This window comes from Gouania willdenowi, unplaced genomic scaffold (genome assembly GCF_900634775.1).
Source record: "Gouania willdenowi unplaced genomic scaffold, fGouWil2.1 scaffold_360_arrow_ctg1, whole genome shotgun sequence".
Classification (NCBI taxonomy): domain Eukaryota; kingdom Metazoa; phylum Chordata; class Actinopteri; order Blenniiformes; family Gobiesocidae; genus Gouania; species Gouania willdenowi.
In genome coordinates this window covers 28,320-47,062 of record NW_021145123.1, presented here as the reverse complement: position 1 = coordinate 47,062, position 18,743 = coordinate 28,320, and the positions used below count along the sequence as shown (strand labels likewise).

The following is an 18,743-nucleotide window of genomic DNA, read 5'->3' as shown; positions in this document are numbered from 1 at the left end:
ATCAACAGTAACTGAATATTTATAACATATGTAAAATCTAATGCTTCATAGTTTAGTCGTTTATATCTGTAACAGATTTATTCGACTGAAATATTTATGTCATTTAAATCAGCATTTCTCAAATGGGGTACGTGAACTCCTAGGGTAAGTAACAGCACTGCAGGGGTGCGTGAGAGATTGAGTGTGGAAAATGTACAAATAAAATCATAAAAAATATGTGAATTTTAAAACATGTATTTTCTTTTAAAAATGATAATGATAAAAATGATGATAATAACATGAACTAAAATGATAATGTTCAAAAAGCGTCTTCGGCTAAAGATGCAGAAGAAAAAAGCTGAATCACAGAAATCCAGACAGTTCCATGAGGAGTACGTTGGGATGGACTTCACCTGCACTTCACAGGACCCTCCGTTAGCCCAGTGCTTTTTATGTGGCTAGCTGCTAGCTAACAGCGCCATAAAGCCCTCCCATCTCCAGCAGCATCTCCAGACTAAACACCAACCATATGCTGGGAACACGATGGAGTTTTTATGAAGAAAACTGACTTAATTCAGCAGGGCCATTGGAAGTAGGGGTGCTGGGGGTGTTGCAGCACCCCCTATTGGCCAGAATGTAGGCGTTTAAATGTAACCTATGAAAAACATTTAGCGCAATCTATAAATTCCTTATGAATATTTAGGGAAATGATTTTGACACACGTAGGCTAATACGTGTATTTTGTATTTGAATGTAATTATTTTTAGACCTAATCAACACAGCTTCACGTTGACTTTTGAAGACATGGGTACGCAGCACCATGACCCAGAAAAGACTCACACACCTTTCTCTGATGCACGCCCACACACAGATTCTGAACTCCCTGGACATTCGTCCCTCATGAGAGACTTTATCTCCTCGCCCACAGAGCACACCTCCACATTTGGACACCTGTAACCATGGCAACCCTCCCTGCAGCTCAAAGTAAGAGCATGGTGCCACCGTACACTTTCATATCTATTCATACAGTTTAACGTCACACTACAGTATTTTTACAAGGTGGTGGTGATGGAGATGGAGTGTGTTATTATGATTGCGTGTTCTGTGTGTAATGGATGTGGAGAGTTGTTAAATAACGTTTAAATAGTCAGATTATTTCCTTGTGGTGTGCATAAAAGGATTTTGGAGTCACGTGACGTAAACATAGATGGTGCAGTGACTCAGGTTCATGTCAGCTGATCTAATCTACTGCATTGTTATAGTGTTAGTGTGAAGTTTAGCTAATAGTGCATATATTCATCTGAGAACTGATGATGTCTGTGCGTTACAGACCCTGGTTGTGAGTGTGCACCAGGGGCGTAGCACCACATTTTGGGCCCTGGGTACAAACCATCTTGTTGGGCCCCTCCTGTAATATTCAATATGTACACTTTTTTCACCCGGAAACTATACTAGTATTATTATATAAGCTTTATTTTGTCTTCACATTAACCCAGAAGTTCCCAACCTTTTTTAGGTCGTGACCCCATTTTAATATCACAAATGTACAGCGACTCCAGAGACATTTTTTTTTCTACAATTAGTTTTTGATCATGTTTATTAAAGTGTGTTACAGATACAGAGTAGCCAGGATTCGATATTTATATACTATATTTTATTTGAACTAGATTTATTTATTTAAGAAAGTTAAAGTACAGGATACAGTTATTTGATATTTACTGTATTTGTATTTGTAATGTGTATTTGAAAAACAATAATTCAAAAAACTTTTAAAATAAAATCTTAATGATTTTTATCTACTTTTTAACCAATTACTAGACGTTTAAACCCCGTTTTAATTCCAGTCTGACCCCATGACCCCATGTAGGGCCACACTGTATGTATGTGTGGGTGAATGAATAAGGATAATGTCATGCTGTATGTATGGGAGAAACGTGTTGTGAGTGTGAGTGTGCTAGTGGGCGTGTCATAGAGTGATTGATTGATGGATGATGACACTTTATGTATGTCTGAGAGAAACGTGTTGTGAGTGAAAAATGTACCAGGGCGTGTCTTTGAGTGAGTGATCATGTGATAGAAGGATAGCTGTTTGCACACATACTGTATATACATACACACATACATACACATATACACACATACATACACACATACCAGTTATTGTTTAATTCTTTAAATAGTTTTAATTTAAGATGGGTTAGGATCTTTCTATTTAAGGAATTACTAAAAACTTTTTCTTGTTGGTCATACATTGATATTTTTGAATTTACAATTAGAATAACTTTTGGATATCATAATTACAGATTTCATACTGTTTTCTACCATTTGATGAATAGAGTTGATTGACTTTATTTTTTTGGAAAACTCCCCAACACTTTACAGTTGTAGCTTGAATAAAAGTCATATTTTTTAGTTAAAAGGTTAATAAACAAATGATCTTAATAACAGACATGGATAACATTATTTCATATATTGAGGAATCATATATACTGTAGAGACCCTGGCCCAGAATGCAGAACAGTGGCTGATCACCTGAGGTTATAAAAACAACCTCACCACCTAAAACGTCTAATCAAAGGTGGGGGGGCTGAACTGTACATGGTACGTGGTCTATAGATTTAACTAGGACTCTTTAGAGAGATAATAAAGACATAAATACAATCACAAATCTGTTCCCTTGTAATCTATATAAATATTAGTAGAGATGGATAGAATTAGATAGAAATTATTACTTGAAATATTTAAAAAAAAAATCATAATCAACCTTTGAAATGTATATAAATGTTGTAGTTTCTTGTTCACAGGATACAGACATCACCAGCTGAGAACAGAAACCATTGGATAAGTATTTGATTTAGTCTATTTTTCACTTTAATTATGATTTATTTATTTTTTAATAAATATAATAAGTTACAAGAGAGGGCAATGATAAATTACTTTAAATATAAATTAAAATAATCTGAAACAAATCACCTGCTCAGTTAGGAAATAGAACAGCTGATAGAATAACATTAATTAACTAATATGGATTCATATGATTGTAATTTAAATGAGTAAGCAATATCACTGTGCTTCAATTGATTTTTATTCAACAAAAGTTTCTATATTATATTGATAGATTATTTCTACACAGTTTATATTAGAGGGTGATCACGTGTTTTTGCCGTTTGTGCTTCAAAAGCTTCCATATAAATTTGATAAAGATTGATATTAATTTCTGAAAGTCATTTCCTGATTGGTCGCTGTGGGCAGGCAGGACCGTGAATGTATTTTTCCTCACTAAGAAATAAGAATCAATCAATCAATCAGTTAAGGTTCCTGCTGTGGGTTTTCACATTCACATGGAAAGAGAAGTGATATTAAAATAAAATACACACACACTACATAGCAATCATAGACTCACCACACTATGTGGTTGTATGTAATAAAGAAATTATAAAATCTGTATTGAATAATTTTGATAATAATCACCTTTTGTAATCATGAGATGTTTTATAAGATTGATTTTGATGAGCATGTATTCAGTTATTGTTTGTACAGATAAATATAAGTGGTTAATTTCACGTTTACTGTGTATATTCAATTTAAACACAAATCATGTTTGTATTCTGTTTTGTTCTACTTATAACTTTTTTCTTATATTAAAACACATTCTAACAATAAATCCAAAAAAATGTAATAAAGTTAAATAAAAGTTTTTGGCCCACTCTAACAATGGTAAACAAAATAGGAATATAACTTTAAAATAAATTAAAGCAAAAATAACGTTAAAATAAATTAACAAGCTTACTTTAAAGGGATAGTTCGCCTATTTAAGACATGACGTTGTATGCAATCCTCACCAGCACTATAGTGCATACACATTGTCTCACTCAGTGGTCACCTCCCTAGTCCGAGTTCTGGCCATTTGAAGTTGGTCAAGAAAGTAGTCCCGGTTAGTTTCCGGGGCCACAAAACTGTGCGTTTTTAATAGAAAAAAAGATATGCGTTTGAAAGCTTGATTCATTTACATCACAAAACCGCCCATAAAAAAAATTCATACCTCCAGTTTTAATCGGCACTATTTTCTCTTCTGTTTCCATCAATCCGCGCTGCCGTCAACGTCATCGGTGCGCCTAATCCCATCAGCTGTTGATAGCACGACTCGCGGACAACATGTCTGACTCCGCCGATGGCAACCAGCCAAAGCTGTCTCATAGTTATATCAGAAACTGGAAAACGATGGAAGCTGAACGGTGATCCCGGCACATTTTTGTGGTCACAACCTGGGAATTTACAAGTTCGTACCATTGTTAATGTACGTACGTTTTACTTTCTCTTGCTTCGGTCTTCCGTCGTTGCTATTAGAGTGTGTAAACCCTATTATCGGAACATGCGCGCTGACGTTGACGTCAGCGCGGATTGATGGAAACGGAAGAGAAAATAGTGCCGATTAAAACTGGAGGTATGAAATTTTTTTATGGGCGGTTTTGTGATGTAAATGAATCAAGCTTTCAAACGCATATCTTTTTTTCTATTAAAAACGCACAGTTTTGTGGCCCCGGAAACTAACCGGGACTACTTTATTGACCAACTTCAAACGGCCTGAACTCAGACCAGGGAGGTGACCACTGACTGAGACAATGTGTATGCACTATAGTGCTGGTGAGGATTGCATACAATGTCATGTCTTAAATAGGCGAACTATCCCTTTAAGTAACCTGATATTATAATTTCTAAAAAAAACGTTAATATAACATATTAAAACATGTGTTAAACAGTGTGAAGAGAGGAAATGTTAGAATAGATTATTATTCATGGTTTCTTTTTGTGTGTAATACTACAATTATATATCTTTATACTCAATAAATCTATTCATAAAATATATCCAGATCAACTTGTTAGCTGTCATTTTCAGGACAAGGACAAACAGTTTCAGAACATCTGATATCAACTTAATCTAAATCTAAAAACAACACAACTGCAGTATGTACGTAAATGAAGAGAGAAATCAGATATAAACAAGACAATCAGATTAACACTAAAATGTCAGTTTGACCCAAAATGCCCAAAGTCTAAATCAATAACAAATAAGAATATTTATATTTTACAATTAATCTTAATATATGTTAAACAACTCATGTTCTATACACCTAAATAAATCACATAAACAGACACCATAGACCCCTAAATGATCAATAATAATGAATAAATCAATAAATCTTAAACATAATTTGTATTGCTTTAAATCACCAGTAAATGACATCTTTAACTAATTACAAGGAGCTGATCATGTGATTTCTAACTATATAAAAACACTGATAAATCTATGTTTGGGATCCAGGGAGTGAGCAGACCCTGAGGACCACAGCTGTGTTTTAGATGAGTGTCTGTTCTTCTATTGACTTGTTATGACTTGTTGATTCATTTTCTGTTCATCTCTAATAAATTGATTGATTGATTCAGCAAAACCTCTGACTATGTCTCTCTGTATGAAGTCTCAGGTACTGAACACGAGAGTTAGCTCGAAAACTTTAACAATTGTTAAACAATGATATTTGTAACATAAGTCTACAGTTTGAAATAGATTTAAAATGTTTTAAAAACATACATATTTCGGTTTTAATAATTGTATGAGTGGGTCAAGTTAAATATTTCATTATTTTATTTTATATTATACATTGTTGGAATGTCTGTGGTAAATAAATATTTTCATATTTTAAAGGCAGGGTAGGTGATTTTTGAAAGCTAGCATGATTTTGAATGTAGCTTACCCCCCTCCCCTCTGTGCTCCGTCTCACTCACATGCATTAGCACAGCTGCTGCAGAAGTGGATCTAAGCTCATTGTTTGTATTGTGTAGAAACTACGTCGTCTCATTCAGCAGTAAGTAAACACCAAACTTTATCATTATATACTGTATGTTAAAAAAACGTGACTAAAAACTCTGTTTTAAGTCAGTCACCAGTGACGCACTTTGAGTGTGGGCTCGTGGACGTGAGGGGTGGAGAACGAGCAGGGAGACAGAGAGAAATGATTGGTTAATAAAAAAAACTAACCGTCTTTTTTCATTGGTCAAAGTTTTTACAGGTTTACAGCTGCTATAGATGATGGATTTTCTTTGTTCCTTTTTCAGAGCTCATAAGATCTTAATTCCTCAGAACATTAAGAAAATTTCAACCAAAAACTTAAAAAGTGTATCTGGAAAAAATCCCCTACCCTACCTTTAATTGATTGATTATTTGAAACATTGGTATTAATTTATACAATTACAATGTTTTAATTTTGGTGGTTAGTAACATTCAGAGCTGGAAATGCAAAAATTTATTTCAGGCTTCAGCCAGTAATTTACATTTCAGTTCATCCCTAATTTTTTGACTTGATAACTTGTGTCAGAGCAATAATTAAAATATAATTTCACGAGATATATTTATATTTTTGTATGAACACAATCCTCACTGAATGGTTCCATCTCCTCTGATCTTCTCTCTCATTACTTAATAAGCTACTCATAGTTCTCCATCAGCCTCTCCTCACTCATCACTACCTTCTTATATCTGTCCTTCATCCCTCTAACCTGTCCCAGTCCTCCTCCTTTAGTGTCCCACCTCTCACACCTTCATCACATTCCTCTGATACAGCTCTCTGTCACACGTGTGATGGGGATTGATGTGAACATGTGGTGAGCTGCTGTGATGTGTCTCACCTCAGAGTGTTCAGTCTCTGAGAGAGCAGCTTCACTGCTGAGTCTCCTGGATGGTTGTAGCTCAGGTCCAGCTCTCTCACACTGGAGGAGTTGGAGCTCAAAGTTGCTGCTAGAGAAGCCCCGCCCACCTCTGTGATGACACAACCTGACAGACTGGATTCAGAAAAACATCCACAACTCAGGAAACAAGTGAGGAGACGAGGAACAGGACAATGTTGATGGAACATGTGATTCACCGACCTGAGATAGTCCAGTTTACAGTGAGGACTCTTCAGTCCTTCACACAGCAGCTTCACTCCTGAATCCTGCAGATGGTTGTTACTCAGGTCCAGATGTTTCACACTGGAGGACTGAGAGCTGAGGACTGAGGACAGAGCTGCACAGCTTCTCTCTGAGAGACCACAGGAACTCAACCTGATGAAGAATCAGAGAAACCTTACAGATGTTTGTCTGTGAGAGAATTAAAGACATGTTCTTCTAAAATCACATACTCAGCTTTCTTGGAGGCTTTGACCACTGGGAGCAGCTTCAGAAAAGCTTCCTCTGAAGGAGAGAATCTCTTCAGGTCAAAGACATCCAGATGTTCTTGTGATGACAGTAAGATGAAGACCAGAGCTGACCACTGAGCAGGAGACAGTTTCTCTGTGGAGAGATGTCCTGATCTCATGGACTCTTGGATCTGCTCCAGCAGAGAGTGATCATTCACTTCATTCAGACAGTGGAACAGGTTGATGCTTCTCTCTGTGGACAAACTCTCACTCAGCTTCTCCTTGATGTATTTAACTGTTCTCTGATTGGTCTGTGAGTCACTTCCTGTTTGTGTCAGCAGGCCTTGTAGGAGCCTCTGATTGGTCGGCAGTGAAAGACCCAGCAAAAAGCGGAGGAACAAGTCCAAGTGTCCGTTTGGACTCTGAAAGGCCTCGTCCACAGCACTCTGGTGGAGAAGGTTCAGAGTTGGTTTTTGAAATGTAGACATCTTGAAGCTCTTCTTCTTCCGTGGTTTATGTTCCAGCAGGTTGACTTTAGAGCTGATGAAGGTCTGATGGACATGAAGAGCAGCCAGAAACTCCTGAAGGCTCAGGTGGATGAAGGTGAACACCTTGTCCTGGTACAGGCTGCTCTCCTCTCTGAAGACCTGTGTGAACACTCCTGAGCACACTGAGGCTGCTCTGAGGTCCATGCCACTCTCTGTCAGGTCACTCTCATAGAAGATCAGCTTTCCTTTCTGCAGCTGCTCAAAAGCCAGTTTTCCCAGAGACTCCATCATCTCCCTGCTCTGTGGACTCCAGTGTGGATCTGTGGCAGCTCCTCCATCAAACTTCACCATCTTGACTTTGTTCTGAAGGACCACATAGTGGCTGTAGATCTGAGTCAGAGTCCTGGGCAGCTCTCCCTCCTCTCTGCTCTTCAACATGTCCTCCAGAACTGTAGCAGTGATCCAGCAGAAGACTGGGATGTGGCACATGATGTGGAGGCTACGACACGTCCTGATGTGGGAAATGATCCTGCTGACCTGCTCTTTATCTGTGGACCTCCTCCTGAAGTACTCCTCCTTCTGAAGGTCAGTGAACCCTCTGACTTCTGTCACCATGTCCACAAATTCAGGAGGGATCTGATTGGCTGCTGCAGGCCGTGTGGTTATCCAGAGGAGGGCTGATGGAAGCAGTTCTCCTCTGATGAGGTTTATCAGCAGAACCTCCACTGAGGTGGACTCTGAGACATCAGTCAGGGTCTGAGTGCTGAGGAAGTCCAGAGGGAGCCGACACTCATCCAGACCATCCAAGATGAACAAAACCAGGAAGTCCTGGAAGCTGCAGATTCCTGCTTCTTTGCTTCCAGAGAAGAAGTGATCAACAAGCCCCACCAAGCTGAAGCTCCTCCCTCTCAGCACGTTCAGCTCTCTGAAGGTCAGTGGGAATGTGTAGTGGACCTCCTGCTGGGCTTTGTCTTCAGCCCAGTCTACAGTGAACTTGTGTGTTAAGAGTGTTTTCCCAATACCAGCCACACCCTTTGTCATCACTGTCCTGATTGGTCGAGGTCTTCCAGGAGGGGCTTTAAAGAGCTCTTCAAGTGTGATGGCTCTTTCTGCTGTGTCTGATCTCCTGGATGCTGTTTCTATCTGTATGACCTCATGTTCCTGGTTGACCTCTCCACCCCCTCCCTCTGTGATGTAGAGCTCTGTGAAGATCTCCTTCAGGAGGGTTGGACTTCCTGCTTTAGCCACGCCCTCAGACACACACTGGAATTTCTTCTTCAACTTGTACTTCAGCTCACGTTGGTATGGATGAGCCTTTGTTCCTGAATGAAGACAAACTTAATGTTAGAGTGGAGAAGTCAGAGCAGGTTTGAACATTGGAGATCAAAGTGTGTGATGTTCTCAGTCTGGATGGTTCCTCGGATTAAATGTAACTGATTGAATCATGCTTTGAAAAAGAAAAGCCAGCTTTGTGTTCTTCATGTGATGTTCCTCACAGTGAAGATGTTCACATGCTCTTACTGCTCTGCAGACGCTCAGCCAACTCCTCCTGCTTCATCCTCTTCAGGAAATACAGTGTGATGTTCAGAAAGGCCTCCCTGCTCCTCCTCTGCTCCTCATCTTCACCCTCCATCTGACTCTCTGAGCACTCTGGATCATCTCCATCCACAATCTTCTGCATGTGTTTGAGTTCAGCCTTAACAAAGCTGATGATGTTGTCCTCCAGCAGCTGGAACACAAACACATTAAAGGTGATGAGTGAAGGCCTGCTCCAATCATCTGTGTGTGTGTGTGTGTGTGTGTGTGTGTGTGTGTGTGTGTGTGTGTGTGTGTGTGTGTGTGTGTGTGTGTGTGTGTGTGTGTGTACAGTGGTTTGATCACAGGCTGACACAGGTTTAGTGTCTTTGTAGACGTACACACCATAAAGATGGAGTCAGGCTCAGCTCCAGAGGAACCATCCACACCCTCCAAGCTGCTGTGGAGAAGACACAGACACTCAGACATGCTGAGGAGCAGCTGGAGGAAAGCACAGGAAGCTCTGCTAACATCATGTGAACATCAGTAACAGTGGGTGATGTCCTGCAGAGCCACAGTGCAGTGAGTGTGGAGCAGCCTTTGGAGCTCAGCTCACGTGTGGAACATCTCAGCATGTTTCCACTGAACAGGAGAACAAGTCTGTTGGACTGAGGCTTTATTTGGCTTCAGTCCTTCATAAATCTGAAGATCACACACTGTCTAAGACTCACCTACACACTGGAGACCATTCCTACAAAGCCTTTTCTCTTTCATCTTCCACTGTTTGCTGAGATTTACATCAACACCACTTCAAATAACAAACATAGTCCATCAAAATTGATTTTTTTTTTTTTATTGGGGGTGCTTACCACTCTCAATGAGCCACTTTTCATTCTGGCTTTTAACACACCACACTAAATAGGACAAACATTTAAAACACAATATAAATACAAAAATAATAAATAATTATGAAAACACCAGACACATACAAAACTAATTAACTAAGGCTCCTGCGGTGAGGGCGGTCCAGGTGAACCAATTTCTTCTAAAGCTGGTGGTCCCGTACCAGCAGATCTACATCCTCCACAACAAGTCTGTGTTGTCTGAGATCACCTGCTATGATATTGACCCATTGTGGGCGGGGCTTGCCTCCTGGTTGTCTCCAACCTGCTGCCCTTGGGTCAAACTGGAGAATAGCTTTCGTTAGATGGTCAGGAGGTAGGTGAAGGACATGTCCAAACTACCATGTGTGTCACTGTGCAGCCAAGCAAGATGCTCTAGGCTGACATGTGTGGGCTCTTAGCATTTCATTGGAATAAAAATAAACAAATAAATACTTGAAATTGTTTAAACTGTGAACCCTGAATCTATAATCTATGAAAGTTTAACTTTTTGAATGAAATTATGGAAATTAAACAACTTTTCCATGATATTCAATTTTTTTTTTTATAAAGGGTCTGTATAAGAGGGTGTGCACACTTTAACAACCTCATTCTCTCAGTTTTTTTTTAATTTTTATTTCATCTCCCTGAAACGTTTCAGTTTGTTTTTCAATTGCATTGTACAGGTTCTAGGTCACATTAAAGGTGGAAAATACTATGAAATTATTTATTTATATTGTCCCTCCTCTGCTTACTCTCCATTATCGTTTTGAAGCCCTCTCATACGAAAATGGAGACAAACTCAGTCCAATTGAGCGACTGAAACAACCACCAGGAAAACGTCTCCACCACTACAGGGACTGAATTCCCATCAGTCCAAATCCTCCATAGCCTGTCTAAAACTTCTCAGAGCAGCAGTACAGAGACACTCTGGTTCCACGTACAGCCCTACAGCCATCAACAAACACCGCTTCCACACCGGCCGACCCCGACGACAGAGGGTCCCCAGCAGCCATCAGTGACCCTCTCACCATCAGACGTTCCTGGTCAGTGTAACAGGTTCACACACATTCCTAGTCACTCATTATTGGTGATTCAATAACTAGGAACACCAGATTATTTAATGTCATCACACACTGTATTCCAGGTGCTACAGTTCACACTATCTGAGACAAACTTACCAAATGTTACCCACGCTGCCACCAACTGTTACTAAAATAGTGTTACATGTAGGAACAAACAACGACATGAATCAATGTGAACCATGAGTGAGTTTAACCTTCTCTTTAACGTTTTAAAGATGTGGGAAATCAGTGTTTAACTCTGGTCCTCTTCCTACACTAAATAAATAACCAAAGAACAAACAGTACATGGATTGGTGTCGTATGTGTTTGTTCTGTCTTTGACTTCCTCTTCTTCTGTGTTGTTTGAGGTGGTTTGGTTATAAATGCATTTTATTAATAAGTGATATGTTATAAGTTATATTATATGTTATATGACATCGGTATATAATATATGCCTCCAATTGGAGGGTCAGTCACTTGGTACCAGTGACAACTGCTGGTTTCTAGTGGTATTACAGGAGTTACAAGTTAAAAGTTGGCTATTTTCCAAATGTGTTCTAAAAGTCACATGTACAGAGACAGCCAATAGAATGTCCTGGTTTGATGACACACACATACAGATATGATTACAGACACACAGAATGAATTACACACAGACAACTATGTTTATAAATCCTAATTCTACACACAGATTGTATTACACACACACACACACACACACATAGTTTTGTTACAATAATGGTTCCATACAGTGAAACTACAGATAGAACACAGAGTCTGAGTGTTCATCAATGTCAAACCTCATGTGTTCTGTTTGTTCTAATTAATAAAAGTTATTAATATAATAATATAGTACATGGTGTGAGTAAATGGTGTAACAGGTTATAAACACAGCGTTAGCAGGACAAGCTGAAAAGAACACTTGGAATGTGCTGACATGGCTTATCGTCAACTATTGGAGGATTTGGAGAGCCGTGCTCTCTGCAGGAGAACGTCTAAAGATGGAGCTGATCTGTGGCTCCTCCCCCAAAATATAGTGACTGATTAATGCTGTGATTGTAAATGTTGGAGCGACAGACAACGTGCACTAAAGCCATCCCAGTGCACATCCAGCTGCTGTCTGAGCCTCCATTGGTGAGTGTTACAATGATTAGAAATGATTGATCAACCTCTGATGATTTATTACAACATCTCTATGGGTCATAGAGGGATACGGTTACGTACTGAAGCTGGGGCTAATGACCCCCCTATCCAACCTGAGGTCATTGGCTCCCAGAAAGGCTGATCAGTCACAGAGCAGAGCAGGAGGAACTAAACCCATCAACACTATCACATTATCAGGAGGTGATCAGTTCTACACCTCCATCACTGATCACCTGCACCTGGAGCGTCTGCAGTGTTGAACGTGACATCCAACAGCATCCAACAGCACCGCTGCTACCTATCTTCATTTGAATTTAATGTTTAGTGCTGAGTTCAACAAACTATTCATCAAACACTCACAAGTCTCATACATTACATATGATTTAACTCTAATCTAACCCTAACTCTAAGAATAAACCACACAGAGAAAATGTATTATTGTTGTAATCTGTCCTCAGATCTGTTGAATTCAATGATCTGAATAGAAAGGACAGAAAAAAACCTTACAGTAGTATTTGTAAAATTCTGTTTAAAATATTTTGTAGGGTTTTCTCCAGTGCTGTTGAGCGTAGGGACCCCCAACGTTGTAGTTTAGCTCCCCTACGGAGCGATGGTACCCACTATGTTCAGTTTTCAGCAACGTTGTAATAATTGTTGTACACTTTTGTTGTTTTCTAATTTTATAGTAATTTATATTAAATTAAGATCTTGAATTAAATCAAATGGTAAAACTTTAGTTTAGGGAACACCTACTAACCATTAAATAGTTGCTTATTAGCATTCCAATTACTAAACATACTGACTCTTAATTAGTCATTATTAAATACTTATTAATGCCTTATTCTGCATGGCCTTAATATACAACCAGTAAGCCATTAACTAAGAGTTTTCCCTCAATAAACTCAGAATTATTACTTATTAGTAGTAAGTAAGGAAGTTGTTGTATATGAATTATGATCTCAACATGCTACCATGTTTGGACTGTGAGACTGCCATTAAGTGTATAATAAGGCATTAATAAGAATAAGGCATTATATGTACTAAATAAGTACTTAATATGACTAATTAAGAACCAATATGTTACTAATGCTAATAAGCAACTAATTAATGGTTAATAGGTGTTCCCTAATCTAAAGTGTTACCAAAACTATTATATTTTTTCATTCATAACATAATGTAAAGTACCTTGTTTTTAAGCACAGCTATACTGATAACCTGATAAACCATTTGTTGGTAACTTTAACCACCAACATGAGTAGTTTTTACTGCTTGTTTGGTCACATGCTGAGACTCTAACACACCCTCATTACTTCACTGGATAAAATATGTAGAACCAGTCCAACCTGAAGCTGCTCACACACACACACACACACACACACACACACACACACACACACACACACACACACATACACACACACACATTTATAGCTTTGGTCGTGTCAGAATTCACTGAAAAAACTCTGTTCACTCATTCTTAAAGTGATGCTGCTCCCATATATGGTTAACTGGAGGCGTGTCTTATTGCTAACAATCATTGGTGGAAAGTGAAGTCACATGATCTAAACTCTAACACATGTCCATCATAATCTCAGATCAACAGTTAATCTCATCATCAACTAAACACTTCATACACGTCTCAACAGAAGCTCATTGAACCACAACACTAACACATAGTGTTACCATGGAAACACACACTGAACTACACAATACTAACAACAAAGAGCATTACATTAAATACATCTGATCTTTAACTTTGAATGATTTATGTCAGGTTTGATTATAAAATAAGATCTTTGATGGTTCTAAATGATTGTATATGATGTAATAAAGACTAAATCAGTCATTTACAGTAATTAACAACATTTGTGCTTTGGACAGATGGACATATGTTAGAGTTTAGATCATGTGACTTTACTTTCCACCAATGATTGTTATCAATAAAAAACTGTAAAGTATCCTGTACTTTTTATTGAGATGATCACAGTCTCCATGTGTTTAAACCATCAGTAATAATATGTTTATATAAATATACGTGTTTATCTCCTCTGTTTACCACACAGTATATGATCCATTCATTGATCAGAGATTAATACAGTTTATTTTATATTGTTAACAAGCATTGGTCCTAAAGTGTGTTAGTGTTTGAAAAATGTGCTGTAAAAGTTTAGTGTTTATCAGGTGGTGAACTAATTATAATAATGTATAATTATTAATAATAATAACTAGTGACTGAGGAAATAGTTGGTGAGTGTATTTAGTGTGAAAACAAAGAAAAGTGATTGACACTTTAGTCCACATGGACTGAGAGATGAATCAACACTGCTGTGTGTACGACCTCTGTCCACACGCTTCATAAATACTGATTCTTTTTGTACTGGTGCACATTCTACATTTCATTGGTCTGAACGTATTTAGAACCAGTTCTATGAACGGATCAATAAATGAGGCCCCTGGACCATCAGGAAGACAACCAGCAACCTTCTTTATGTGGACTCACTGTGGGTCAGTAGATGGACCTCCTTTGAAGAAAATGGGTCTGTCCATGGACCAGTCACTTCTAAAGGACACACAGCTGGGTCCAGGTTCAGGTCCAGGTCCAGGTGTGAGCTGCTTCCTGGACCTTGAACACACACACACACACACACACACACACAGTGTAACACTGATGTACAGAGGTGTGAGTGCTGAGCTCTGACGTGGTCTCACCTCTGATCTTTAGTCTGGATCTCATGTTGTTCCTTCACCGTGTCCTGATCCATAGCAGAGACACACCTACACACACACACACACCAACCACATCCTTTACTATCCACTAAACCTCACACAAGCTCATATTGGTACATTTACAACCATTCATTTGATTATTTTTATCTCACAATCTCCCTTGTTGTCATTGTTTATGATTCTGGTTATTATGATTATTGCCTCTGTTGCTTAGCAACACTTTAAATGTTGTCATTTGCTGTTATCTTTGTTTATATTATTAGAAAATTTATTATTATTATTATTATTATTATTATTATTATTATTATTATTACACTAACACTACTATTATCAATAGCTCTCCGTGTACCCCCTTTTAACTTTGAGCACCTGCCCCTCCAAAGGTTTCTGCACGGCCCTGCACAGTGAATAAAATGCTATACAGTTAAATTTACATCAAATAATGTTATGTAAAGAATATTATTTTTATATAATGTATTTGAAGGGCTACCAAACTAAAAACTTGGATTTGATAACACATAATGTCAGTCAACACATGCTAATTGCTAATTTTATTTATTTATTAATTAATTAATTAATTAATTTGTATTTATTATCTTTTTTCTCTCTCGTTTTCCCTCTCTTCTCTCAATCTATTGTGTATGTTTATGTGTACATAGGTGTGTGTGTGTGTGTGTGTGTATATATATATATGTCTGAATTTAAAGCAATTTAAACATACGTAAATACATAAAGTTTATCTTCTCAAAGCATAAGTGTTAAAGGGATAAAATTGTAAACATGTGTGTATATACGTGTGTATGTGTGGACAGATGAATGTATCGTTGATCACATAAATTGTATAATTATATAGATATATATTAATGAGTTATGTGTATATACTGTATATATGTATATTTATAGTGTAAATAGGTGTATATTATAAGAAGATGATATGTATAGTACTAGATATTACATGTGGTAGGATCATATAATTATATACTTCCTCCTACTCCATTTAGAACATGTACAGGCTTCACCAGCAGGATTTTTATACCATTTGTACTCTTTGATTTGTTTGATTTATTTTCATTTTTTTATTACAATTATTATTATTATCATTATTTGTTTCATTATGTTGCTGTTGTGTTCATGTTTGAAATCAAATATCATTCCTTTATCTAGGAGCGTCGGACTAGGGAGGTAAAGGGTACTGAGTACCCAGGGCCCAAGGCAGGGGGGCCCTCAGAAGTCTTTATATATATATATATATATATATATATGAAAATAAACTGGTTATTAATCACAGCTTTACACTAAACACAGTTATTCATGCTGCATCAGGGTCCTACCACCCCCTTTAAAACAGTGCTAATGGTACGACCCACATGTGCTGCTACAGTCTGAACTGTGGATGTGACGTGGAGCAGGAGATAGGAAGCAGCATGTCTTTCCTCATGAAAGGAAAACCAGGACAAAAGGTCAAAGAAAGGGAGAGAAGGTGAAATGAGGGAAAACAACTGTTTACTCAGTTCTTCAGAGATTTTAAACATTCACATCTTTTTTAGACAATATATTATTTAGTTTGAAATTAACTACGTGCACTCACACATTTAAATGCTGGAACATTCATTTTGGACATCAAATCTTAACTCATTGACTGCCAAAGACGTCTATAGACGTAAATTGTGTTTTTCGGCTGGGGTTGCTAGGAGACAGTGTGACAAAGCTCTCCTGTGAATATTGAGCTTGTACCATGATGTAGTGACCAAGTGGTGACATGTAGGTGACAGCAGTGCACCTTTGGATGAGAGATCACCCGTGATGAGCAGAGCTCAGAGGAAGAGGAAACGAGTTTACGAGACAGAACATTTTCTGTCTCGTGAGTTGATGCTGAAGTTTCCACCATCTCACAGCAGCGCACACTCGAGACTTGGAGGAATGCCAATATACAGTAATAAATCCATTCAATTCTGACCCAGATAGCAAAAAATAATAAGTTTGCCATCAAAAGCCTGGTCTCAGTGTTGTTTTTGTAGTTTTATAGAAGGAAACCAATGTTGAGGTGTCCCTAAAGTAAAAAAATTGCTTCAAAGTCACCAATAGATTTTTTCAGAAAAACCCGTGTTTCTCAGCTTTTTGTCACAAACTGGTGATTTTTGTGAAACTTGCCTCTATTCAACTGCTGATTACAGAAGAACGAAACAAGCTAGAAACAAAATAATTTTTTTCTTATGAAAGTAGAGTCTAATCTTTCAGAATATTTCACATATCAGATTGTCATATTACAAAGTATTCTGTGGGTCTTGAAAGATCAGTGAAAATCATCTAAAACGCCTGGAAATATGAGGTTGGCTGCTCTGAAAATGGCTGCAGTGAATGAGTTAAATGGAAATTAAAAAAAAATTAAAAAATAATATGAATACTACATTTTGCTGCCACCAAGTCTTAAATAGGTATAGCCAGAGTGTCCCCATGATTCTAATAATTCTATATGTATCTTTTATTAACCTTTGTACTCGTTTGCTTTGTGTCTGTGTTAGTTATACCCCCCCCCCAAAAAAAAGAAATAAAAATAACAAAAAAACACCAGCCGGCCCTTAAATTTTAGCAAAAGTATGTCACAAACACAATATTCAATAAACCATTAAAATATAGTAGAACAGATTTATAAAATACAAGCAATGAATATGAAGTCATTAGGTTATTGCAGTTGTTTTTCAACCTTAGGGTCAGGACCCCATGTGAGGTCAGCCTAGAATTAAAATGGGGTTTAAATGTCTAGTGATTGGTTAAAAAGTAGGTAAAAACTGATTCAAATTCTATTTTTTTTTTTTTTAAAAGTTTTTTTAATTATTGTATTTCAAATACACATCACACACAATAAATATCAAATAACTGTATCCTATACATAAACATTCTCAGGGGTCGCTGGACATTTGTGATATTAAAATGGGGTCACGACCCAAAAAAGGTTGAGAACTTCTGGGTTAATGTGAAGAAAAAATAAAGTTTATATAATAATACTAGTTTAGTTTCCAGGTGAAATAAAAGTGTACATATTAAAAGTTACAGGAGGGGCCCAACAAGATGGTTTGTACCCAGGACCCAAAATGTGGTGCTACGCCCCTGCCTGTCCCCCACATATTAGTCTATTATTAACTTGTTGTTGGCTCCTCCCCTCACCCTCTAATAGCACAATACCATTATTATAATTATTATAATATCACACACACTTACTATATTATAATGTCTATGACTTGTAAAGACAAAAAAAAAAAAACATATATCCATATAGACACACATGTGCATCCGTACATACATATATACATACAGTACATGTACATATGTATATATACATACATGCATGGACATAATATCTATATATACATAAATGTATCTCTCTCACACAGACTCAAACCTTTTCTCTGCAGAGTTTGTTCCTGGAGGTCTGCTGTCCTTCCTGTTTCAGATGTTGGTCAGTTCTTCATCAGTGTGTGTGTGTGTGTCTGCTCTGTGACTGTGTGTGTGTGTGTGTGTGTGTGTGTGTGTGTGTGTGTGTGAGGTGAGGACTCCTCCACGCCCTCATTCCTTCCCAGTATAAAACATATGAAACCAGTTTACCCTCATTCTGCTGTGATGCATCACCAGTTACTGTAATTAAATACACCAACAGCTAAACCTGTCTTTGTTCCAGAGCCTTTTCAGATTTGAATGTAGTCCTAGTAATAATAATCACATTAAAAACACACTTCAGATCAGGCTTTACACCACCAGGATGTTTGGGACAATCAC

The 18,743-nt window shown here is 37.7% G+C and overlaps 1 protein-coding gene across 1 annotated transcript in view; it reads right to left on the bottom strand.

Moving 5' to 3' along the window:
- LOC114459853 (NACHT, LRR and PYD domains-containing protein 12-like) overlaps positions 1-15,008 on the bottom strand; it is a 41,675-nt gene extending 26,667 nt beyond the window's left edge. The window contains exons 1-6 of the mRNA XM_028442005.1: positions 14,952-15,008; positions 14,743-14,865; positions 9,560-9,614; positions 9,161-9,368; positions 7,155-8,961; positions 6,904-7,077 (exon numbers count right to left, since the gene is read on the bottom strand). Coding sequence (XP_028297806.1) covers positions 6,904-7,077; positions 7,155-8,961; positions 9,161-9,368; positions 9,560-9,614; positions 14,743-14,865; positions 14,952-15,004 — 2,420 coding nt within the window. The 5' untranslated portion in view covers positions 15,005-15,008. The remainder of the gene's footprint in view (positions 1-6,903; positions 7,078-7,154; positions 8,962-9,160; positions 9,369-9,559; positions 9,615-14,742; positions 14,866-14,951) is intronic.
- Positions 15,009-18,743: the final 3,735 nt, after the last annotated feature.